At 40.4% G+C, this 25,793-nt stretch overlaps 2 protein-coding genes and 1 long non-coding RNA gene across 5 annotated transcripts in view; 1 reads left to right on the top strand and 2 right to left on the bottom strand.

Annotated features, from left to right (window-relative positions):
* Positions 1 to 663: 663 nt before the first annotated feature.
* Positions 664 to 2,879, bottom strand: LOC126382731 (transcription factor HES-1-B-like). Its single transcript, XM_050032784.1, has 4 exons — positions 2,495 to 2,879; positions 2,310 to 2,405; positions 2,141 to 2,228; positions 664 to 1,369 (listed from the first exon to the last, which is right to left on the bottom strand). The coding sequence occupies exons 1-4, from the start codon at positions 2,600 to 2,602 to the stop codon at positions 918 to 920; spliced, it is 744 nt and encodes a 247-aa protein (XP_049888741.1). The 5' UTR covers positions 2,603 to 2,879; the 3' UTR covers positions 664 to 917.
* Positions 2,880 to 4,754: 1,875 nt separating this feature from the next.
* LOC126382735 (uncharacterized) lies at positions 4,755 to 9,217 on the top strand. The gene is made up of 3 exons (XR_007569086.1): positions 4,755 to 4,923; positions 5,765 to 5,859; positions 9,057 to 9,217. It is a non-coding gene; the product is annotated as an uncharacterized LOC126382735 (long non-coding RNA).
* Positions 9,218 to 14,344: 5,127 nt separating this feature from the next.
* The window catches only part of LOC126382722 (polyamine-transporting ATPase 13A3-like), a 38,224-nt gene continuing 26,775 nt past the window's right edge, over positions 14,345 to 25,793 (bottom strand). For 2 of the 3 annotated variants that reach the window (XM_050032769.1, XM_050032771.1), the window contains 9 exons: positions 24,712 to 24,821; positions 24,433 to 24,529; positions 23,834 to 23,906; positions 22,608 to 22,785; positions 22,022 to 22,203; positions 20,537 to 20,625; positions 20,231 to 20,311; positions 19,867 to 19,962; positions 14,345 to 19,343 (listed from right to left, as the gene is read on the bottom strand). In XM_050032769.1, the coding sequence (XP_049888726.1) occupies positions 19,161 to 19,343; positions 19,867 to 19,962; positions 20,231 to 20,311; positions 20,537 to 20,625; positions 22,022 to 22,203; positions 22,608 to 22,785; positions 23,834 to 23,906; positions 24,433 to 24,529; positions 24,712 to 24,821 (1,089 nt within the window). In that variant the 3' untranslated portion in view covers positions 14,345 to 19,160. The remainder of the gene's footprint in view (positions 19,344 to 19,866; positions 19,963 to 20,230; positions 20,312 to 20,536; positions 20,626 to 22,021; positions 22,204 to 22,607; positions 22,786 to 23,833; positions 23,907 to 24,432; positions 24,530 to 24,711; positions 24,822 to 25,793) is intronic. The other variant, XM_050032770.1, reaches the window with a different exon arrangement.

Here is a 25,793-nt window from a genome sequence, read left to right as displayed (position 1 = left end):
ACGCTCTGCTTGTGGCCCGCTGTGTGAGCACCACGCTCAGGACACACGCTGGGACTGTCAGCTCTTCAACTGTCCGCTAAATGGACAACAATTGGACGGGCACTGCAGGGCTGCTGCTGATAAGCTATTGTGCATACACACACTTTTATAATCAAATCAGATTGATTGTCTGTTTATGATTATCGCTCTTCTAGTGGAAGATCATGCAAAGAACACTTTTAATCCCTGAGTAACACCAGTATCTTATTTAGCCTGGTCTTCTTTTAGCCTGTCTTCTCTTCTGATAGCTTCACGCCCTGATCTATTTCAGCATGATCTCCCATCCTGCAGGAGCACATTCAGGCCGCATTTGTATCAACAGATCCTGCCCTACCCTCCTCTCAGCGCTGACAGCACACCTCTTGGGCTCAACATGACCTCTCAGGTTCCTTACCTCATTAAAGAGGTATTTAATTGCAGCCAGAAAGCAGTTAATGCAAAGGGCACGATTAGGTGTGGACTAGGTACACGCAGGTGGGGGGATGTATTTAAGGAATGTTAATTGAAAAGATTTTCCACAGGTCTGAGATCGTGGCAAAGTGTAACCTATATAGCATTTTTCAAACATGACTACCTGATGAGGTTTTGGAGAAGAGAAATGACAACGCCATTATAGCAAATATTGTAGTAAACATCATAAAAACATTTTATTAATCTCAAAAAATACAGTGCTTTTCAAGAGCTTTTCAAGGATTTTCTTGCTGCATCAAAAACAGAAAATCACAGTGAGCAAAGAGACCAAGAAAATCTCCTAATGTCCATAAAAAAACACAAGTGTGTGTAAACATCACTCTCAACAAGGTTTAGAAAACATTTACAAAATGTACAAAAATATGTTTTATTGTGTGATAGTCCTTTCACTCCCCAAAGCTGATTTCCTACCACGGTCTCCACACAGAGTCTGAGGTGACCGGAGGTGCAACAGGTGACATATGATGGCTGTTTTGTGCACTCAGAGGCATGAGAGCTGCGCTGGGAACAAGAAAAGCAAATTGTCCATCCGGTGTCGGCACCACCTGGAAGCCACCGTACAGCTTCATCGCCTCCGGGGAGGCGTGCATCGCTGAGCTGCTTTTGCAAGGCACCTGCGGAGCGGAGGCAGCCGGACTCTGTGTGCTGGTCTGTCCGAGTCCCAGCGCACCATGGTGAGGTGAGTAGAAGTTGACTGCGTTGATTTGGGTCACGCAGGCTGCCAGGTGGCTGAGGAGACGAGTCCTCACCTCTGTGTTGACCCCTTCACAGGTGGACAGGAAACGGGTGACCTCTCCTACACACTCGCTGAAGCCGGCTCTGTATTTACCCAGGATGGACGGGTCTGCGTTCACAGCAGCTGGAGAGGAAGATACAAATACATGGATGAATATAAATATGCAGATAGATAGATAGATAGATAGATAGATAGATAGATAGATAGATAGATAGATAGACAAAGACACACAAAATAATCCCCCAAAAAAGAGGCAAAACCACCATGAGAGGTGGAGGGGCCTTTGGCATATCTGTGCCCGGGGGCCAATTCTCTCATTATCCGCCCATGGATAATAGATAGATAGATAGATAGATAGATAGATAGATAGATAGATAGATAGATAAGAGTATGGACTTAAGAACGTTGTAAAGATAATATTAAAAGTTTACAAACATAAAAAATATTTTTCAAAAATTGACTAATTCAAATACAAAAAATGTATTTAAGGTATTCTGAAAAGGGTGGGAAACAAGAGTGTAGGTTTTGTTTTAACATTGGGGCTGAAATGGGGGTCCTCTGCCAGAAAATTTTGAGTACGAGACACTTAATTTTATGCATTCTTTGGATTTTTACGCATCAATTTGTGCCTTTCTGCAACAATTCGTGGCATAAATATCTTTGATTCTGTCAAAATTAAAATCCTCTGCCATACTGTCATGTTTTTACTGGGTGGGGGCAAATGCACATGTTAAAGGGGGACTTGTCTACTGCGTCCCCCACCCTGAAATCTACACCTATGAGTGGGCAATAAATCTTACTGACCGTGGGAACATGTTTACCATCTAAAGTTAGACATCCAAGAATTACAGCGCGCACATCAACATGGTCAATCCAGAAATGGTAGTTACTCACCAGTCATCTGAAGTCGCTGCAGGTTCCTGAGGTGCTTCACAGTCATCTCAAGGATGTCCGCCTTCTCCAGTTTGGAGTGTCTGGAGCTCTAAATGGTCAAAAGTGATGTTTTAGTTGTGGATTTACTCATTTGGTAATTTATCTTAAAGTAAAGCTTTAGTGTTCTTACATCTTTCTTGAGTGCGTCCAGGATGAGGGTCTTCAGCTGACCTAGACTCTCATTGATGCGCGCACGTCTCCGCTTCTCCATGATTGGTTTGGAAGACTTTAAATAAGAAGAATACTGTTTAGATGACAGCTTCAAAATAAAATAACACTACGGGAATATTGGCAAAACCAATAGATCATAGATACCTTTCTGTTCTCTGTCAGAGTCCGGGGTTTTTCGGGTGTGGACTCGCCACTTGCCGGTGTGGCAGCAACCGCGGATGGAGATGTCCTCTCTAAAGTACCGGCTGGCATCTTCAGGGATATAATTAAAATCAAATCCGAATAAAAAAAACTTTTATCAAAAACAGAATGATGCACAGCAATAAAAAACAGTCCAGTGCAGCGGGTCCCGCCTTCTCTTCTCCTGGCACACCACGGAGCAGTTTACCGATGACAAATGTCACAAGTGACTTCTGTCTCCTCGCCAAGCTGACGTCCACTCCGCTCCTGTTTCCAGCGCCTCGGGGTTTATTTATAGAGCCCGAGCCTGCACGCGAACGGCTCGTGTGCGAGTTCCCCGGGTTTCATCACACCGGCCAATGAGCGCGCGGGACACGGTGCCCGGGGAGGCGGCGGGCTCGTGCGTAAAAGGCGCTGCGATTGGCTACCTGTCAGGATGCTGAGAGACTGATGTACAAAGAGGAGTTAGTGTGCAAATAAAAAGTGAGGAGAGGTGGTTGTGCAGCTGCAGGTCAGGTGTGTCAATCATAAAGAGATGCTCATTAAAGAGTGTTAGTGGTGTAGATTAATTTCATCTGCTTATAAACCCTTACCTGACATACATTTTCTTTTTGTTCACCTGCTTTGCTTGAAAGGGAAGGTTACAAATCTATTTATTTTGTCAGACAAAAACACCAAGCAAGTTTTGGCTTCATTCTCCTTCTCATGATATGCTATATTATTTCAGATTGTGTTGTTTTGATGGAAACAATGGAGCAGAAGCGCTGCTGGGTCTTTGTGGTCAGGGATGTAGTGGGGGAACAAGTGGGATTGATTACCCAGGGCCCCAATGGGAGGGGGGACTCAAAAAGCCTGGAATGAAAAGATTTGTTTTGTTTGTTTATTTCTAAGTAATAAGTGCCATAACTAAACATTACATCAATTGAAAGACTGATGCTGCTGGAGCACCAATGTGTGCTGTCATGCCTTCCCCTAAGTAAGGGAAGTCAGGGTTTGAAAAAGTAAAGAGAGAAAGGAACTGCAAAGAAACCAAACTGAAAAATCAAAAGGTAAGAGAGGAATGGATCAAAGGAGGAAGGGAGGGTGGCCCGCGGAGACTGCGTATGCATGGGGCCCAGAATTTGGGGCTACGCCTCTGTTTATGATGATCTTTGGATACTTGAAGTGCACTTTGCTTATCCATCTTTGCATGGGTAGAATATGGTCTTGGCAAATATATAAATGCAAGTCTCCTTCAAAAAAGATCCAAAGCACACTGTAGGATTAGTGTTGATTAAAACACACTTATTTTTGAATGGCAGTATTAAAATGACCAAAAATCCTACAGTGTGTCTTGGATTATTTTTTGAAGGAGATTTGCATTTTGTGTTTTTACGAAGACCATATTGCACTGATGCAAAGAGCCCTTCACAAGATGGGATACGCATTGTTTCTAAGTTTTGGCCTTCATAGTTTAAGACATTAGTGGGCTGTTGTGTGGTAGACATGATCATCATTTCATTGAGAAAATTATTATTAACTTATTACCGTGCAAAATTAAACATTCAATTTGGGCATTTTAGGCTCTGTACAATAAACTGACAAAATAAATTATATACAAATATATATATATATGTATATATATTTAAATGAAACTTTTTTCTCAGAAATGTCTGATCACAAAAACATAATTTTATTTTATTTGCATGTCATTAATTGGCTTTTTTTATTTTTCAAATAAACATAAAGTGTCTTTATTGTCAGGTAAACACAGAAGCTCTTCCACATGTATTTTCTGACATTCTGTTTGCAAGAGTTAAAGGATTTTTGGCCACCTGCACTGATAAGATTATCCAAAATGTCAAACAAATTCTCATGGATGTAGAGGTTAATTAACAATCATATAATATGTTTTAACAATCTGATAGTTCAGTTAAAGTGGAAACTCTGCTGCCTCTGCAACAGAACGTCTGAATTCTTTCACGTTATGTTGAAATTAAATATTTCAAAAGCTTTGTAGAGAACTAACTGCACTCACTCTTGTGTATCCAGTTGTACAGGTTCTTTATCTGTGCACACACACACAGTTTTTCGGGGGTCACTGAGTGAATCAGAGTCTGAGGTGAAGACCTCATCCCCTGACACACTCCAGGCCTGATGTCCAGTGAAGAAGAAAATCTCTGACACACTCAGCTGTCCTCTCGCTGCCGTGAACTCTGACACCTCCTGTCTGTTATCAGAGGCTGGCGGCAGGAATAAAGCTGAAGAGTTACTTCAAACTGTCTGAGGACCGACAATAACTCAGTTAATTTAGTGATATATTTACAGACATGAGAAATGCTTATCTCCAAAATCTTTTCCAGGTGACTGCACTTGTTTTTGTGGAAACCTTAAACCTAAATTGCAGTTTGAAGGTAATGTTGTTTTTTTCATTTTGTCATAAATGACTGAACTGATTCATTGACTTTTATGAACACAGTTATAATAAACAATAAACAATAATGTCACTGTTTTAATTAAAACTTTGAGGAAATATAATTGATTGTGAATCAAAGACAAATTTACAGTGCATACTGAAGGTGACCATGGCACCATTTCATGCGTTAATGGGTGTTTTTGTGTCATGACTTACTGTACAAAAGCATCCTCCAGATTCACCTAACAGGCATTTATTAGCTATTTTTATTGTATTGCATGGAAAGGGTAAAGTGTACAAAATTCCATGCAAATATTATAAAAAGTCCAATATTTTGCACACAACACTGAATAAAAACAATATTTTCCATTCTCATGTTGCTACACTAAAGTCACAAACAAACCCATTTTTAATGGCTTGTAAATACATGTATAGAAAAAGGTTTTTATGGTTGTCACATTCAAGGATTTCTTTCATCAACACTAAAATTTACAAACAGTTTCCAAGGATAATGGCCATTTGTGAGATAGAGGGAATAAAAATAAAATGAGGCTGCTTTTTGTTCATTTGAAATACTGTGGAATTTGTAAAAACAAACACTGAGGATGCAGTTTTTTTGTCCCCCATTTCATAGATTTCAGAGTTTATGGTCAATGCTATTGATTTTTTAATCTTTTATCTTCCTACCTTTCTGATTTTAAAGCTGTGCAAAGTTTAAAATGCACTATAAAATAATTAGTAGCTGTAATGGTGTAACAAGTGAGTATAAAAATGTGGGACATGCTGCTTGTTGCATTTTCACTGATATATTTATTAACTGACGTCTCTGTCCGGTCCAGGTTTATCTCTGGATGCCTCTATCCTCCCTGATGGACTTCAAACACTCTCTGTAAAGCTGCTAAATCCTCAGAGGTGAAATGACCCCAAAAGCCAGGTCAGTGTTTGCATCCACGGCTTCCTCTCTGTAGCTTCAAGCACCACCAGCCTCTTGAGTCAATAGCAAATTAAGTCAAATGGAATCAAGTCAAACCATCTGCTAAAATGGGTTTGATCTGTCAAATAATTAACTATAACATTAGTCAAGATGAGTGACCATACATTTGCATATTTTATTTACTAAAACCACTCGTAACTGAACCTTAAAGGGTAAGTTTTGTTTACTTCAAGCTGGTCTCCTTTTTCTCATGTTAATGTGTCTACATGAATAGTGGGAGCAACTTTTGAAACTGGTCCAGTACTGAGTGAGACCGCTGCAGCCAGCAGCAGCAAAACAGGCTGCAATGTAACCACTCAGGGCATTTGGGCACTGTCAGTTTACTACCACTAAAAGTGTTTGTTTTGTGCCACTGACCGGTTGCCACTGGTTCAGATTGTTATTATAAGTGGCTGACAACATTATGGAAAGGATCCCTATATTTTGTTAAAGAGTAAAATCCTTTTTGTTCAACCAGAATCAGCCCTAAAATCACCATCGGCCAAACCCACCAGACCCCATTTAAATAAACAGTAATTTTAGCATGTATAGAGCCAGCATATTTTGACATCTTAGTGGGCAAATTAAGAGTTAAATTTAACCAAACCAGTATTGGTGATTGTTGGAACAGTAGAAAGACAAACCAAGATGGCTTTTGTGAGTTTTATTTTGTATCTGCTGACTTTGAATTAAGTGTATTTTACAATGAAAAAATCGCTGTTTATTTAAATGGAGTCTGGTGGGTTTGGTGATATGCTTTCAGGGCTGTTTCCGGTTGAACAAAAATAATTTTATTCTGTAACAAAAAGGTCTATCTCTGCAGGGATTCTTTCCATCTTGTTGTCCGACAAAAATTTGAGCCTGTCAGTGGCAAAAACAAACACTGTTATTGTACGTAAATTGACGCTGCACAGATGCTGAGTGGTTACATTGCAGCCTGTTTGAGTGTTGCTCTCATTGATGACAACATACAGACAGTGTTGTACTTACTGTTATTGAAGTTTTGAGGTTAAACTCACAAGACACAAAACAAAACAGCTTGTTACACATTCCCAAGTAAAGATTTTAGCAGGAAAAGAGGATGTAACGTGGTGGGAAAGTGATGCCGTTCTCCTGGGATCACATAAAGTTAATCTTCTAACTGGATGTTTTTACAAGATGCTCCTTTGAAATCGGCCAAGGTTCTGCTCACAGCAGATGAGAGGAGAAGAGGCCACGCAACAATAAATTACGTCCCATCAGTGCTGTTTTCGCCGAGCCTTCTGCTCTGCCACAAACAACCCTTTATTGTGCGGATGGGGATGTGGACATGAGGTTTATAGCGCAGCTCTGATGTGTATCAGTGTGGGAACCCTGGGATGGGAGGCTCCAGAGAGCGAAGGAAGGGTGAGAAAGTTATCAAGGTCCAGCTTGTGACTGATAACCACAAGATGAGGGAAACAGGGGTGGGAAGATATAAATAATTTTGGTTTAGATCTTAATGTCCAGGTCTTAATATCTAGTCCTTCCTTTGCCTAAATTTATTCTATTTAACTTATTAACTGATCATTCTTGTATGTTTTTTCATCCCTATGATTGTCTGCATATAAAAACAAAGAACTTGAGCAGGTTGCTTTAAATCATTGTTATAGAGTCAATTTATTGAGGATAAGATGAGCCCTTATACCTGCTGAGTTACTTGAGTTACTTGTTACAATGTAGTGGGGATAAATTTGACAATTTACAAGGTTCGTTGTAAGATAAACATGACAAAATATGTAAAAAAAAACAAAAAAAAAAAACATTTGGTTGGTGAAAGCCATTCACTTAAGAATTTCTATTCTTATCCTCTGCAATTCTGAATTGATTCAAAACTTCTAAAAGTCCGTTTTTAAAAACTTTTTCCACCCGTTTGTCAATGGTGACTTGAATCATGCTCTGTCCGGCTTCTATATAGTAGATTGCCCATAATCAGAATACGGTTTATTACCGTGTAGGTTTTTACATACAAGGAATTAGCTTTAGGTTGCCAGTACTGAACATAAACATAGAGTGGGAGAAAATGAAATAAAAATAAGATTATCAAGAATAAGAATAAGAATAAAAATTAAAAAAAATCAAGAATCATAAGCACAGGAGAAAATTCTAAGAAAAATATGAAAAAAAAACCCTTTTAATATATGGAAAATATATCTGAATTAATATGAAAGACCAGTGCCATTTTTACAAGAGGTACTTTGGGCAGGAGTGTGCAAAACTGTCCAAGGAATGAGCAGAGACTCATGATAGGAAGTATCAAAGATAAAATATAATAAAAAAAGATTGCATAATGTATATTGTACAGAGATATAGTCCCAAAAATGTGTGTTAAAGTAATGCATGTAGATAGACAGACAGATGTTACATAGATTATACAGAGGCCGAGTTGTAGCAAGCGATACATGGCTACTGGGTGGTCAGTCGCTGCTAATGTTAGCATATGTAAAATGTTCTTAAATGGACAAGACAGCAGCAACAAATTCATCCAGTGCCATCTTCCTTGGAGGCAAACGTTTGGGAAGAAGGAGCCTGATGTGACTCATTCAATAAGCAAGATTTGCAAAATGAAAGCATAGTATTTGGGGAACACAAAAAATGCCTAAGTTTACATCATACGCCATCACCCAGAGTTTAAAGACACATTGAATGTGAGCAGACAGGTGTGGATTTGCACCAGGTGGTACAGGTGTGGATGTGGATTCATTCATGCTACAATTGAGGTTCCGCGTCCGGCTAGAGGTGCATACACCGGCACCAAGTGGACTGAAATTTGGAACAAGAGATCATATTTTGTAACTGGAGCATGTGCAGTTGGTTCACTTGATATGCATACAGTCAATGTGGTCACAAAATTTGGACTGCACATGGGCATCTGCATAACTGGATAACAATATTTATGTCACCTGGACCATTGCAGATGCTGATATCATGAATTCACCTTTAGGTTTGCCTTTGTGTGTTAACAGAGAATTTGCATTTGTGAAATTTACATCCCTGAATCAAGAATTGATTTTGAAATTGGGAATCATTTTCAGTTAGATCATGACCCAAAGAATCGTAATCAAATTGAATCATGAGATACCAACAGATTCACATCCCTACTAGAAAGAGTTGGTGACATTTAATAAACCTCTTTGCAGTGGGAAGAGTCTCTGCCCAGTTGCCACACTCCTCTCCATCTTCACCTGTTCCGACAACTGTGGCCCCGACTTTCTCCTCCACCCAGCCACCACCGCTATGTGGGCAGCGAAATGACCATCCTCATCATCAAATACTGCAAAGGTTTCCCTTTCAACTGTTGGTATGAAAACATCTCAGGGCAGGAGGGGAGGGCACAGACAGAGGGGATCACTTAAACATCTCATCCAGCGCTCCGCTCGCTCTCTGTCCCTCCTTCTCCCTTTGAATTCCCCCTTAAAGAGGGAAGGGGGGCCCTCCCATAGCAACTCCCAGCCCCTGGCTCTGCCCGCCTTTTGTCCCCCTCCCCAACAGCAGTTTCTGCTCCAGAAGCCTTAGACAAGGCCTCCATTAATTGCGGGCCTGTGTGGAATACACGTGGGACAATGGGCCCAACAGAGTGTCCGGCCCCCAGACAAGGCTGGAAACAAGTGGTACAGGAATCCGGCAGAATAGACTCGTCCTGGCTGATGTCACTGAATACATTTACCTACCTCAGAGTGCATTCACTCTGCGCTTTGTTTTATTTGGACAAAAAAAAAAGAAGGGGAAGGGGGAGGCAGCGGTATCAATGGAGATGAGGAGCTGGAGGTGGGGGGGCTCAAGGATGGGAAATAACTGGTTGTCATGGTGACGCGCTGAATCAAAAATATGGTCGAATTTAGCGGAGGCAGAGATGTAAAAAGGGTAGAGGGCATTAGATTAAACCCTGCGTGAGATAAGAAGAGGCTGAAAACAGAGGTTTAGTTTTTTTAGCGTATTCAGGCCTGTTTATACGGCAATAAAGAGCGGATAAAGGAGTGGGAGATTAGGAGACTCATCTGGGCTCATGTTTGTCAACAACAACCTGAGTAGTTTCAAGTCAGCTTATTCCAAGTCAGTACACCAGCAGAGAGGATGCTTAGCTATGGCAAGTGAAGCTGCGGAGGAAAAGGGGACCATAGCAACTGGTATTTCAGCATAACAACCTGCCATCTGTCACCTAACGTGGTGGGTTCTTTCTTAAAAAAAAAAAAAAAAAGCCAGCATTTAGATCTTCAAGTTGGAGGCAAAGGCAATGAGACTGAAGTCTTATTGAACTCTGGGTCTCCCCCTTTGAAAAGGGAACCCAGTCATCGCCTTATCCCTCATCAAATTGAAAAACGCTTTTAGAGATTCTAAGAGAGGCCTCACATTTAATTTTTAAAACCCAGACATGAAAGTGTTCCCAAACCACATTCAGCAGTGGAAAGTCTTTAAAGGACTAGTTAGCATGTAGATTATATGCATTTCAGTGCATTGTCAAAGTATCTAAGTGTATTTACATGTTAATATGTTCAGGGATACTATCGTCTTGAAAAGGTGTTGGGGGGGAGGTTGGTTAACTGTGTGTTTTCTCTCTGTGCACCATGGGAATGTGATTTCTTTGTGCCATCAAGGTTCAAACACATTCCTGTAAGGCCATGGATATTATGAGCATTGATTCCCTGCAGCAAAACAACCTATGAACCTGGTGATCCTGACTATAAAATGAGGCTCTTGCACATAAATATACTGTAAAGTTAACTTAGCTGGTGCTTAAAGATCCAGTGTGTAGGATTTAAGGGCGTATACTGGCAAAAATTGAATATAATAAGTGTGTTTTCTTTAGTGTATAATCACCTGAAAATAAGAATTGTGTTTCTGTTACCTTAGAATGAGCCTTTAATATCTAGAGAGCAGGTCCTCGTCCATGGAGTCCACCATGTTACTACAGTAGCCCAGAATGGACAAACCAAACACTGGCTCTAGATAGGGCCATTTGTGGTTTCCCATTGGCCACAATAAATAGAGCCTTGAAAAACACTGATTTTTTAACATTAAACTGCTTTATTCAGTGTTTTCATCTGTTTAAATCACTGTGTCCATTTGATTTGGAGAGGAAGAGACCTTTGTGGATCATTTGGCTCCCAGACTGTAAATTGCAACGAGCTGAAACTTCATTGCTCAGGAGTTTTTTTACAGGGAGCCGAATTATTTGCAGACGTCTCTTCCTCTCCGAACAAACAGACGAGAGATGATTAAAACCACTGAAAACACAGAATAAAGCAGTTTCACATTACAAATCAGTGTTTCTCTGGCACTGTTTGGCACATCAGAGATGGGCTGCTAGCCCTGCTATTGTGTGCTCACCTTTATTCTCTAATAACTTAAGATCCAGACATCCAGGGGTTTTTACCAGGAGCCAAATTATCTGCAGATGTTTCACATTAAAAAAACAGTGACGTTACGGATGGACTGCTAACTACAGTGGCCGAAAACGTCAAAATGCCAATGTCCCTATCTAGAGCCAGTGTAGGGTTTGTCTGAACATGATTCTTATCATAGTATACACTTAAGAAAACATACAGTATATTCCATTTCTGCTAGAATATCCCCCTAAATTCTACACACTGGACCTTTAAATTATCAAAGAGAAAGGTGAGCAAACACTAGCAGGTGCTGGGCTAGCAACCTGTCTGCAACAAGCAGCGGTGGATAAACACTGATTTGTAACGTGGCACTGTTTTATTCAGTGTTTCTGCAGGTTTTAATCAACTGGTCTGTTTGTTTTTGAGAGGAAGAAACCTCTGTGGATCATTCAACTCCTGGTACAAATCTCCTGAACAATGAACAACGCAGGAAGTTTTAGCTGGTTGCAATCTGCAGTCCTCGCTGCTAGATTCCACCAAATCCGACACACTGTTCCTCTTAATTAGATATTTTTCTTTCTGGTGGATAAAAGATCGTAGAATTGGTTATTTCGTCTTGGCACCAAGCGAAAAAGCTCCAACAAGAGCCCTGCTGATGCACTGCCATGTGGTGTTTATCCTTATCCAAGCTTAGTCCATATCCATGAGTGTGTTTGCATTGGGATTTATGAATGTGAAGATGGCCCATTCTTGCCACTCAAGATGACTCACAAGACCAGCGTTTTGGCCACTTACGCTGTGAAAGCAGCCTGGGGGATGCCCTTTCAGCACTCGAGGACCTCTGGCTGAGTCCCCTTCACACGGGAGATCAGCCTCACTTGGGAAAAAAAAAAGTCCCTGCTCCTTACAGGGGGAGCTGTCCTGAGGGATGGCGCGTTCCTTGTCCCAGGGCCTCCCTTCTTCACCTGCCGGCTTAGTGCTCATCACTTATGCACATAATCCCTGGTTAGTGCATGTGATCCACCAGCCCGGGCCCAGGCCCCTGGCCCCCAAGCCTCCCCTGCTCACATGCTTGCTGGGTGGCTCCTGGGTGGCCATGGCAACTCTCATCTTCTCATGACAGTTAGGCTTCAGTCATGGCTCTAAGTCCCTCTTCAGTCTCTGTGCGTCTTTTTCTGTCCGCTGCTTTCTGTCTCCTAAAGCCCTCCTCTGTTTGTGTGCTGTTCTATCTATGGCTCTCTGTGTCTCTTTTCTCCCAGTGCGGCTGTTCCCATGCTTTGGCCCAGCTGAGCCTGAGAAACCGGCTATAACTCAGCAACAGTGTGGCACCTTCAGGGGACACAAAAGTGCATTTCTAGTATATATTTAAAGACTGGATTCTTCATTACTTCATATTGTGCACCAAATGAAGCCCTGACCTCATTTTTATTGTACGTCTGATCTGTAAACTGAGATTGTAAGATACACTTGTGCGCTTCTTTTCACTGTGGCCACTCCAGGCCTCTGAGTGCAGATCATCTTACCCCGACGCAACCCCGCAGCCTCGACCATTAGTTTGTTTAAAGTGCTGAATATCGCACAGGCCCTTGGGGGAGAGCGAGAACCCGGCAATGTTGTGTGGCCCCACGCTAACAAGTGTCACAGTGATCCGGGCCGGTCCTCCCCCTGTGTGAACGCCATGTGAGAGGCGGCTCCATCCATGCCCCTGCCACCTCCGCACAAGGCCCTCCATTGACTTCTAACCTGTTGAGGGACCACGGGAGACAAAGAGCGGCGGGGCGGGGCCCGTCCCTCCGACAAGCCTGTGAACAAACGTTAACACGGCTGCAACTGTCCACCCCCTGAATCACTGAATTTATTGACCAACCACAGAGCCCATTCAGGCCTGGAAGGACTGATAAAGGAAGGGGGATAGGGATGCCATGAAGGCCCGGGGAAGAAGCCCATGCTTTGGGGACAGGAGGGAGGAGAGGGGCTTTGTGACCGTCTGGTGGGTCACAGACCTTTTACCAGACGTGGGTGCCTTTGTGTCATCTGTAAAATGAGGCCAACCGTAAGTGAGCATCAGGTTGGCCTTGTGTCCCGACTATAAATCAAGACGAGGGCCTTATGAGTGTCCCACAGCCTTCAGAGAAGCTGCATCAGACTGATGTGCGCTTGTGGACTTTACAAAGAATAAAGAGAACATGTGTGTATGAACAGACATGTTGAGAAAGCAACTGAAATGACAACTTTTGGCGCTCAGAAGTGTGTAACAGTGGCCGTTACTCTATTCTAAGCAGGTCTGATCACTCTGCGGGGACTGTTGTGGGCAAAGACACAGTAAACAAAGACTGTGTGCACAGGCCCAAATCTTGAAAGTACACGACTCAGACAAAAAAACGTATGGGTAAAAGAGAAAGGAGATGAAGTCCAAAATGTTTGAAATAGCACACGTCTGAGCGCAAGCTTGAGAAAATCTTTTTGGGCGAGTAGCTGGCTGTGAGGAAGAAAGGCTGTGTGTTTTAGCTTCTTTATGTCTCTCCACCACTCTCCATCTGTTGCTCTAACGATACAAAAGGAATACAGCGGAGAGTACACAAAAACCCATATTGCTTTGTGGAGAGGCAACACTATCCACCAAACTACATCGCAAACACAGATCGAAAAGCAAGACATCTCCCAGGCTCTGTACACACATCGGTGTTTACTGAAAAGATGATCCGTGCAAGTCAGAGAGACACACATGAATTCATGATGCCTCCTCATCCTCATCATGAATATTCCCAAAAAGGCTCTTCCCTGATCTGTGGGAGATTCTTTTCTCTTTGGTACAAGCGAGGACCCCCTTCCCTTATTCACAGTCCCCCCTAAATCCACCCATTCACTGCCTATAGGCCCTGATCTCCACATGAAATGATACCCCTCTTTCTCCTCCACTCTCGCGCCTTTAAGAACCCATATGCCAGGCAGCGAGGAGGCTGGGAAAGCCCATAATTGATCAGTAAGTCTTGGCTGAAAAAGTGTGACCAGGGTCAGCCCCCCACGAAGCACGCAAGAGTGACTTAATACACAGATTTATTGGGAAATGTAATGGGAGTTCTGCAGAGCAAACACAGGGACACAGGGAAACATTTTATTGAAATAAGAAAATAAGTACAAATACTACAATTTTGAAAAAACATATTCCCTTGAGAAAAAAAATGCTATTTTTAATAGTAATTAAAGAGGAAATTTAGGCGACTAATTCTCATAGGTTTTCACATTCATTTCATTTTTAACCTTAGCTAGAAAAATATGTATACAACAGCGGTAAACAGTTTAAAATATATAAAAATCAAAAGTTAAAATCAACTGTTATAAAATTGTCACAGCAGCAAATGTTTCATTGATTTGTTTTAATTCAATTGCTTTAATTAATTAATCAATTAAAACATTATCTTAGTGATGTTAAATGTTATTTTTCCTCACAGACATTTAATTTATAAAGGCAGTCCTACTTGGGAAAACGAACATAAAGATTTAGCGATGCAAACACACACACACACCGACAGTAAAAGCATTTTTTAAAAAGGGACACTGCAGGGAATTTCTGCTTCTCTCTTCCACAGGAAGAATTTCAACTGAAGCGACTCTCAGACAGAAATGCAGCAGTAGAATATTTTCTGCCTTAGAAATTCAACAGTACCAGTTATGTTCACAAAATTGCAAAAGACACAAGTCTCCCGTGTTTCTTTGAATCCATGTGACCTAATGCTGTTTTGCAACTTTTAGATTTTAGCAGCAGCAAATGTTAGTGGAAGACTGAATGTGTTTATTCACAGTGAAGAAGAAAGATTCGTCCAGTGATTTTAGGTCTTAAATGGATCTGACTGAGCAAAACAGCGGCTTAAAGGGATAGTTAGGATTTCTGAAGTGGAGCTGCATGAGGTACTTATCCATAGTCAGTGTATTACATATAGTAAATGGTGATCAGCATGCTCCAATTTGGAGAATTGAACAGGAGTAGCACCACGCAGCAAAACAGATTTTAGCCACTTAAAAAAAAGTGTAAGTGGACACTATATCAAGAATATTTTTACCACTTTACCTTGCTGTCAGAAAGCCCCTGTCCTTCGGGACTATGTTTTCTAAACCTTGTGCAACTGTGCCATGTACTGTGTTATGCTGCAGGTCAGGTGGTTTATGAAAGCTGTTTGCATTACTTTGTTCCAGCGACTTTGGCTCAGAGGTAGAGTGGGTCGTCAACTAATTGGAAGATCAGCGGCTCAGTCTATGGCTCCTCCAGTCCACATGTCAAAGTATCCTTGGGCAAAATACTGAACCCCAAAGTGCTCCCGGTGGCTGTTCTTTCAGAGTGTGAGTGAGTGTGAATGGTTACTGAGTGGCAGCACCTGTGTGTGAATGGGTGAATGTGACATGTTCTGTTAAAAAGCTCTTTGAGTGGTTGGAAGACTAGGAAAGCGTTATACAAGTGCAGTCCAGCAAATCAAAAGCACACACCATTTTTGATATCCTGTAAAAAGGTTTGTTTCTGTCTGAATGCAGAACTTTCTGACCTGACCAGCTGACCTGCAAGAAAGGGGTTCTCTAACAGCAAAGTTTAAGTAGGGAAAAATTCTAAATATAGTATACACTTACACTCACTTAGCTATTATACTCCAGCCTGCTTCTCCAAACTGTGGGCATGCAGACTGACTTCTACTGCAGGTAATACACTGACTATGGATAAGTACCTCATATAACCCCACTTTACAAGATCTGAACTATCCCTTTAATACCAGATCTGTTTGATGTATCTGATCTGTCAGATTGAGACAAAAAATAATCAGCTAAAAGCTGTTTAAAACAATGCAAAGACTCATCTGACACTCATATACCTTTCTCAGTGTCCAGTGTTGTAGTTTGATTTTGTATGCCATTGGCAGGACAGTATAACATAGTTAGTAAGACATCCATTCATCATAAAGGAATAGTTTAAGATTTGGGGAAACATCTTGATGTGTTTTCAAGTCTGAAAGTTGGAAGAAAAGATCGATACCACTCTCATGCTACAGCGAATATTAAACTACAGACAGCAGGTGGTTAGCTTAGCTTAGCACAGCTTAATAGCTAACCTGGAGCCTGGTCATTAGTGAAAGGTTGCAGAGCAGAGACTTTACCACCTGTAAAACCTCAACATGTTGTTTTTACACTTTGGTTTAAGTATGGGATAAACCAAATAAGACAAAATGTGGTGATTATTGATCTTTAGAAAAACTTTACCTTTAAAAAAAGAGCAATGCTGGCTGTTTTGTCATTTGTGCTAAGCTAAACTAAGCTAGCCTGTGGCCCTGTTAACATCTGGTATTAACATGTGTCTTTGGTGATGCGATCACAAGTGGACAGCTCTATGTCTGTTTACGCTTGGTGTCAGAATGCACTTCCAAATGCGTCTCAACTGACCAATTGTGATCAAATCTCACTTTATCACTCCATATTCAAACAAGCATCTAAATCATTTCCATTTGCAAAGACGAAATGCATTGTTGTTTTTAGCTGGCAGGAAGTTTATCATGCTTAAAGGTCCTGACACACCAAGTTGATGGTCGGCCGTCGGTCAATGTTGGGCCATCGGTGAGCATCTGTGGCCCTCGATATATTATAATATTATGTTGATATTAGGGCCGTAACGGTACATGTATTTGTGTCGAACCATTCAGTACGCGACTTTCGGTTCGGCACGACCCTGTACCAAATTATTGGGCGCAGGATATTATTTTATTTTATTTTGTTTTATTTTAATTCCGTTTTTGCGAGCCGAACCATTTAAAATATCTAGTTCCCCGACGGACATAATTGAGTGACGGACCGAGTCCGACCGTAAATCTCCGCTTTCACTTTGTGCAGCGCATTCTCGCATTTTGACAACATGGCAAGTGAGCCTGACGAACCTGAAGACCCACCCGCAAACCTTAAGTCCTCCGTTTGGGAACACTTTGGTTTCAGGGTAAAATACGAAGATGGAAATAAACAAGTGGACAAGACAAAAGCAGTGTGCCGACACTGCAGAACAGCGGTCGGGTATGTACTTGGAAACACGTCTAACATGCTAACGCATCTAAAGCGACACCACCCGAGTTTGAACGTTAACCGGCACGACTAGAAAAAGCAATCTGGTGCAAACTACGATATCGTCGTCGTTTAAAAAGAAAGAGCGTTTCCCTGACCATCGCGCTAAAGAAATAACCAACGCCATTGGAGTTGAGTAAAATTGTTTAAGCTGCACTTTAGATATAAGCATGTTTTGTTTACTGCACTTTAACAAAGTGGGAAAGCTAAGTAAGTTCCTAGTAAAACTGAATCTGAGCAGGCTTTAAAGCTGACCAGCTGCACTATACTTTTTATTTTAATTGAGTAAAACTGTTAAAGCAGAAATGTATATTTATATTTTTCATTCAAAAAATGTGTTAAAAAAACAGCAGGATTTTATTTTTCACTTTTATATTTCTATTTTCATTCAAACAATGTGAAAAATCTGGATTTTACATATATATTTGTTTAATTCAAAAATTGTGTAAAAAGAGTTAACTGCTGTGGTGGTATGTTTTAATAAGGTTACCAATAAGTAAAAGATATTTAATAGTTGTCTATTTTTTTCATTACTATACCGAAAGAAACCGAACCATGACTTGTGTACTGAGGTACGTACCGAACCAAGATTTTTGTGTACCGTTACACCCCTAGTTGATATATAATATTTTTGCTGATTCAGCAAGTTGAATTGGCGTCGGCTATTGCGGAGCCCGTCGGTGAATGAAATCACTCTGATTGGCAGTTCACCTCAGCGCACAAGTAGAGAAATGGAAGTGAGGAAAGTAAACAAAGAGCTAAAGTCAAGAGGTGCACAGTAAATATGCTTTGTCCTTTCAACACTGGATTGCGTTGTTAATGTGCTAACTGGCTAACCAGCGTCATGATGGTCTTTCGGTTTCCCTTTTCGTATGACGAATACAGATGACCGCTGTCTGCTGATGTGGAGAGTTATATCCTCTCGTGAAAGCACAGAACATACATGCTGGTTGGCCATCAGCTGAAGTCTTTGTGGCGTGTTAATGTACAGCTTTTGGCCGAGACACAGACAACGTGAAGTGACGCAGCAGGGGGATTTCGTTGATGCTAGTTCTCTGAAGTCGGTTTGGTGTGTCTCGGCCTGTACACACGCTGCAGCAGCAATTTATTAGTTTGCCTCAAGGAGACAGACTATGGGAGCTTGTGGATGGCTTCAAGGTGAGATGGGGTTCCCCCAGTGTTGAGGACCGATAGATGGCTCTTATATTCCCATCACTGCCCCATTCAGCAATGCAAAGGATTACTTCAATCGCAAAGAAAGTCATTCAATCATCACATTAGTGTCCTGAAAGTGCTGAAAGAATGTGGCCAGACCAACTCCGAATGTATTCTGACCAATGACATTTCAAGACCCATTAAAGACGCATTCCTACCTGTACTTTTAGCTGGCCACTAACAATCCAATCATCCAAGACATATGTTAATACCAGGTGTAAACAGAGCCTGTAACTGCCAGTGGTATCACTCAAGCAAATAAATGTACCATATTTCCCAAAATGTCTTTAACAGAGGCCTCTGGCTCAAGTTTCAGCAGTGTGACAGCACAGTACGGCTAAAAAAGGTGCAAAGTGTTTGTCCATTCTGATGAGGTGAATCTAAATGGAACTTTATGTTTGCAGTTCACAGTGTCAGTCGGACATTGCAGCAGGAGGCCTCACCTTAATGAGGCTCCTGGATTCATCACTGGTGTCCAGCAGGCTCCACGTCCCAAACACATCTGAGCATCGATCACACCTCTGAGCTCAACTCAAGCTACGTCAACATGAAGGCTCGTTGGGGGTTTTAGGTTAAGTCTGTGCAGTAGTTTGCTCGTTGGTCACGTCGGTGTCAGAGGGGGACAGAGATGTGGGATTGTGAATCACTGGCGTAGGTGACAGTGGAGGGTCTGGGGGGCCAGTCACCGTCCTCCTGCAGCTTCAGGGCCAGGTGCATGTAGCGCACCTTTGGGGGCTTGTTTTTCCGACAGAACAGCCAGGAGAGGAAGGGTGCGCCCCAGCGGCCATTGGTCTCCTGGGAACACGTAAAGTATGAACATCAGAAACTAGTCAGCGGCTGCACGCCTCATTCACTATGGAGGCGTGCGGCAAAAGTTTTCTTCACATATTCAAGATAACACAGGGTGAGAAATTGAAATACAAATGGTCATTTAGGGGGTTACGTATTACATCAATATCAAGAGCTTTGCTATATTATTTTAATATAGATAGATATATCTATCTGTCTATCTATCTATCTATCTATCTATCTATCTATCTATCTATCTATCTATATTATTTTTTGTCATATGAATTCTCAACACAAAGACCTTAATGAAATGTAGTGGAATAAAAAATTACATTTCAAATAATATCTGTTTTTAATACTTAGTTCTATCAGATTTAGTCTCTATTGATTATTTATACAGCAGTCGCAACATTTTAAAAAGCCAGCAGAGGAAGAAAGAAGAAAAAAAAAATAGAAAGTTAAGAGCTAAGAATGTGTAGAAGTGCTTTCCATAAAGTGAAGCCTGTCATAAACTCAAAAGCATCCCAACCTGAGGCGTGTCAGCAGAGGGCGGTTCTGTGGGGCGATTTACCCCCTGATTGCATCTGAAAACTAGCCTCCACAAGATGATGTCAAGGATCAAAATCTACGGGAGATTTCAGCGTGAAGAGGAGGAGAGGAAACTGGTCATGAAGACTGGGTTAAAGCCACAGAAATGCACAGAGAAATAACTCAAAATGAAACTTAAAAAACATGATTCATTGATTTCATTCATTAGGCAGTGTTGCAGTGATGCACTACTGAGCACCGATTCAGCGCGGGGGGGGGGAAATCACTGCATGCAAATCACAGTTTTCTAATTGAAAAAAAAGGGAGAGATCAGACACAGAGAGCTTGATGTCTCTAAAGCGTACCTCCAGCATGAAAGACACAGCCGCATTCACTATGACAATGATGACCAGTGTAACGCGCCAGTCATGGGGAACACACACGATCTGGGTGGAGGCAGAGCAGCAGGATGAGAGCACTCAATGCAATGCAACACACACACGCACAAACACACTCCATCAACTTCATGCAGCTTCTCAGCCAGTGTTACACCTCTACTCTGCTTTCATGTTTCTACTTTTTTAATCTACAGCCAGGACATTTGTTTTTTTCCTTTTAGAGCAGCCAGTGCAACAACAAATGTAAAAAAAAATTATAAAAATAAAGTTTACCTCCAGGAAGCTGTCTATGGCAGGAACAGGATACAGCATGATGAAGAGGAGGAAAGTATACAGGCCGATGCAGGACAGCATGAACGGCCCTGATAAAATTAAACCACAGAATTCAGTGACACCAGATTAAATGGTTATTTTCAACTTGCAAAGACATAACATATATATGGGCAGTGGTGGAATGTAATGAAGTACATTTACTCAAGTACTACTGAAGTATAATTTTAAAGTACTTGAGTTTTTCCATCTTATGCTACTTTATACTGCTACGACTTCTCAGAGCCAAATATTGCACGTTTCACTCCACTATATTTATTTTAAAGCTTTAGTTACTTAATTTATTTACATTTTATTGCAAAAATCAAAAATTGCAAACAGGTTATATCAATATATCATTACAGTTAAGCCACCCAGCAGTTTATAGATTAATTTAAATTAGCCCCACCTTTACCTGCTGCAACATTAAAGTGATGAAGACATGAATGCATCAATTTTTATAATTCAATAAAATAATACATATAATTCTAAAATGGACCATTCTGCAAAATTATGTGTCTATAGGCATCAGACATTTTGATTTAATGCTTTTTAAGACCTTTACAAGATAATTTTTAACCAAATTTAAAACACATTTTTGGACAAATAATCTTTTTCTTATTTAAATATTGCAGGTAAGTTTAAAGGTGAGTAGTATATAAGTAGTCGTGTAGGTTTTATATAGGAATTTGGTTATTAGGGTGAGTTAGGTTAATCTACATTTTGCCAACAGATCAGTGCAAGTATAAAGTAAAAAGATTTGTATCATCAGAATTGTGGGCTTTCACTTACATGAGCTTGACTCATTTTAACACAAAGAAATTAAAAGATGGATAAATTAAATTACATTAAATGTTCGTGCCAATTAAAACCTCACAAATTCAAATTTAGGCTATTAAATGACTTTTAAGGCCTAATATTTAAGACTTTTTAAGGACCTGCAGACATCCAGATATAGAGTACTTTTACTTTTTGTTTTTTTTTAAGTATATTCAGGTGCTTATACTTATACTTGTACTTTTACTTACCTAAGATTTTGAATGCAGTTCTTTTACTTGTAATGAGTATTTTAACACTGTAATAATTTTAATATTATTGTACTCAAGATCTGATACTTCCTCATCACTGTATATGAGGTGATTATTGCCAGCACAGCAGAGATTGTTATGTTACGTTTGAATGTCATACTCATACTGAAGAGATTTAGAAAAAGAAACTGATGCATTTAGGAAAATGAATTATAATTTGGAAAACTGATTTGGAAAATTACAGTTTAGAAAAAACGTCTCGAGGAATTTTATTTGCTTATCTATCAGTTTTCTATATCTCATTATATTAATTTTTATAGGCACAATAAATAATGTGCCTGGCAAATTTAAACTCAGTCTGTGCTGACAATAATCTTTCTTCATACGCATCATCACTCCAACAGGACTTAACGAGTCTTACAGTTCTTGTAGCTCGGTTGTCTGAAGGGCTTCCCTTTGGAGAAAACGATGGCCACAGCCAAGTACTGAAAGGAGGAAACATAGAAGAGGGTGGTGTTCTCATAGTTCCTGATGTTTTTGTGGTCGTGGGGGGTGGTTACATTCACGCTGTGAGAGGGACTGGAGCTGGACACGTTACAGGCACTACAGGGGAAGAGAGGAGGGAAGCAGACAGTTAATGCAAACCTCTGAAAAGTTCTGTGTTCATGAAAACAACACAAAAGATAGAAAAATATGCCACAATTTTTCGCACTACGTACTACTTTCTTTTCCCGTCTTTTTGTCTACTGACCAGCTTACGTTATATAAAATGTGTTACTGAATACAGCTACAAATTTCCAGACAGATAATTGGCAGTATAAAACTAAGAGTTGTATTTTTAAACTAATTGGAGGGACAAACAACAGATTTTACAGAGATCAGCAGGGACAAAGCTGGAGCGCAAGCCGAGACAAAAGACTGTCTGCAGTGGCATTTACATATATTTACCAACCAGTGATTTACTGATCACTCATTTAGCAGGAGCTCATTTCAGACGTGTTACTCACTCTGACTGAGGCGTCCATATCTCATACCAGCTCTGCTGTCGTACTAAGAGGAAAGCCAGAACCTGGAAGACCAGGCAGGTGAGGATCTGGGTCAGAACTGAGCAGAGCAGCGGGCCAGAGATCAGACTGGACGGAGGGCGGCGCCACACCAGTTCCTTCCACGCAGGGTTCAGACTCACTGAAAACAGAAGTTACTGTGAGTTAATGGAATACATTACCAAAAAAATGATAATTTGCTTGTCACTTAGTCAGCCCGTGTTACGTTGAATTTGTGAAGAAGACTTTTTCTTGCATGTTTCAGTGGTAAACGAAGAATCCAAAAACTGAGAAAAATTAATTGGAGTCAAAGGAAGTCCTAGTTTCCTATTAATTTTTGAGTCACTCTGATACACCACCTGACCTGGCATCTCAGAAACCTTTAATGAAAGGCGAGTGTGCTGAAGTGAGTGTGGAGAATGGAAGACGCCACAGGGTTACAGTCTTTAACCACTGCCTATTTGGTTAGTCTTAGTTTTGATCTTATTTGGAAGCTGCAATACTACTTATATATAAGAAATTTTTTTTACAAGCTCTCGCACAACTTCTGCAGTGTAATCCAGGTCTCATTTATCCAGCCGTACGCTCAGACACATGAATTTCGACTAAAACTTTATCATTTAAAACACTTCAAGACTGCCCAGGCGAGCTACTCGAATGCAGAAGTGTTTCAGATAGTAAGGTTTTAACGAAAATGTAGTAAAGTCACACAACAAAACAAAGAAACTACAGATCAAGGCAGCGTTAGACTAGCAGCTTCCTTGATCAGCAATGGAAAGTTTCTGTTTTTGTCAGTGGAGTCTGGCTTCGAGGAGAGCGTAGGTAAGTTTCCATTTAGATCCCTGCTAGAAGGGGCTGTCTGTTTGGAAGTGCTAAGCATCCGACAGGATAAATAAGACTTGGATTATACTGCACGAGTTTTGTGAGAGTTTATAAACGGATGTTTTGCTTCTGCTAAACTTTTCACTCCAATTCATCAAGAATTTTCTCCATGTTTGGATTCTTCATTTACCATAGAGGTACACAAGAAAAACAATGTTTTCTTCACAAATTTAACGTAACACGGTTTGAGTAATCAAAATACAAATTATCAATTTGTGGGTGAAGTGTTCCTTTATTACTGTGAGTTATCATATTTGATTTCAAACTCAACCACTGATTAAAAGCATTTCACTCTTAGTGCTGCTCACTTGTGAAGGCGATGATGAGAATGATGGCGATGTCGATGAAGAGGAACTGGAAGTCTCCCAAATTGCTGAGAATCTACAATATCAGAGAAGTTGAAAATTAACAGTCACACAGAAACAGATGAATGGATCAACAATGTCTCAGTCTATAAGACTCACTGACTTCAGCCCAAATGTAAATCAGTGTGATCACATTACGTCACACTTCATGTATTTTACCATACTTCCCTTTTCCTACTCATGAGCACTCTGTATGTCGTGTAGGAACCGTACCAGTGTTTGTAACTCTGAGGCAAGCTAACAAATGCAAGACCTTAAATAATATATCAAAAACATATTGCTTTGCCTCATGAAGTTTAAAACACCAAGGACATTAATAAAACACCATGAATTATGTCCATTGTGTTTTTGATTAAGCTCAAATAAAACAATTCTCAAAGGTAAAAAATAAACTGTTACACTAAAATATTTTTCTTTTCCCTTTTAAAGAGTTTTATTCAAGGTAAATCAAATAAGACAATGTTGTTTCTCACCAAGTGTTAAAAGAAAAATATTGGGACTGAACTGTGAAGTGTAACACTGAGAGACAGCAGGGTGTTTACCGAGTACAGCAGGGTGACACTGAGGTACTGGATGATGCTGTACAGAGCCATGAACTTGAACACGCAGAATGATGTGATGAGGGCAGCTCGGCCCTCCCTATGGAGGACAAGAAAATCAGAGATAATCAGAGAGCTCAGTAGAAAACCTTTAAAATGATCAGTACGCCCCTGGTGGTGACAGACAGAACTGATGTGAAGAAGGTTTAAACAATTTGTAACAAATCTGAAATGTTAAATTCTCTGTTCTGGATGATTCTCTGTTCAGGAGTGAGGTGCTACCTGATGAGGTTGGGGACGCAGGAGATGTTGGAGGTGGAGGAGGTGAAGGGTGAAGCAACAGAAGCCTCCAGCTCAGACAGCGAGATCCCACTGTGAGCTCTCTTCAAAGCCTGAAACAGAGAGAGCACTCAGTTAGTATGAACTGGTGTGCTACATGTTTATTTCAGTAACTAGATTTTTTTCTTCTTCTATATTTTAGGTGGAAATATTTTACATTTTTGTAGGGCTCTACTAAATATTGAGAAAGCTTGATTCAAAATTTATAATCAGCTATTTTTTTGTTCTGCATGTCTATTCATTGTGTTTAAATCTGGTATTTCAACCCACACTAATATCATTGAAATTATATTATAAGTATTATACTATTTGTAGACTTAGATTCCAGTGTGGGCTGCGTAGAATTGTTTCCAGCTCATGTGATCCAAACATTTCCAATAACTCCAGAGTGTTGTTAAGTCCAGAAGTCAAAATTTATTAAAAAAAAACAATAGATGTAATCATTTTTAAAAATCACTACATGTTTTAATGTGCTTAAACATTCTGTTTCAATCCAGATTTCTGTTCCAACGCACAAAGGGAGACACGCACTTGTAGTAACAGGACGGTCTAGCAGTCATCATAAATAACATTTATTCATTAAAGAAAATCAATTTAACAGAATCACCTCAAGGGACCAAAATGTTTTGTCACAATAGGTAAGGTAATATGTTTTACACATTCTATCACTGCACTGAAACTACGTTTTACAATTGGTTTGTTTACCTGTTATTTCTTTTAAAAAATACAATCATGAAATACAAAGCCTGATACATGGATATTATTGTAGCCGAACTTGTGCCGAACACAAAAAGTCATGTGACTTTGAATATGCTGCTTACATTTGTTCAAACTGACACGAACATCAGGGTGTACCAAAATCGTCGGAGTCTGAAAATACCCTCACACCCAAAAAGGTTATTGAAAAAAAAAAAAAACTTAGTTAATCAGATTAATCTCTTTATTTGAACTGAGGATTTTATTCAAGGATTTTTTTAAGCTGATGATGTCATAAAATATGATGACAATTATTCAAACCTTCATTC

This window comes from Epinephelus moara, chromosome 21 (genome assembly GCF_006386435.1).
Source record: "Epinephelus moara isolate mb chromosome 21, YSFRI_EMoa_1.0, whole genome shotgun sequence".
In the NCBI taxonomy this organism is placed as follows: domain Eukaryota; kingdom Metazoa; phylum Chordata; class Actinopteri; order Perciformes; family Serranidae; genus Epinephelus; species Epinephelus moara.
The sequence above is the reverse complement of the archived record's forward strand: the minus strand, read 5'-3'. Positions and strand labels throughout refer to the sequence as shown.

Coding starts and splice junctions, on each gene's coding strand:
- LOC126382731 (XM_050032784.1), bottom strand. CDS start 2,602: ATGCCAGCCGGTACTTTAGAGAGGACATCTCCATCCGCGGTTGCTGCC. Junction 2,406..2,494: donor CTCTGACAGAGAACAGAAAG/GTATCTATGATC, acceptor TCTTATTTAAAG/TCTTCCAAACCAATCATGGA. Junction 2,229..2,309: donor TGGACGCACTCAAGAAAGAT/GTAAGAACACTA, acceptor TTGACCATTTAG/AGCTCCAGACACTCCAAACT.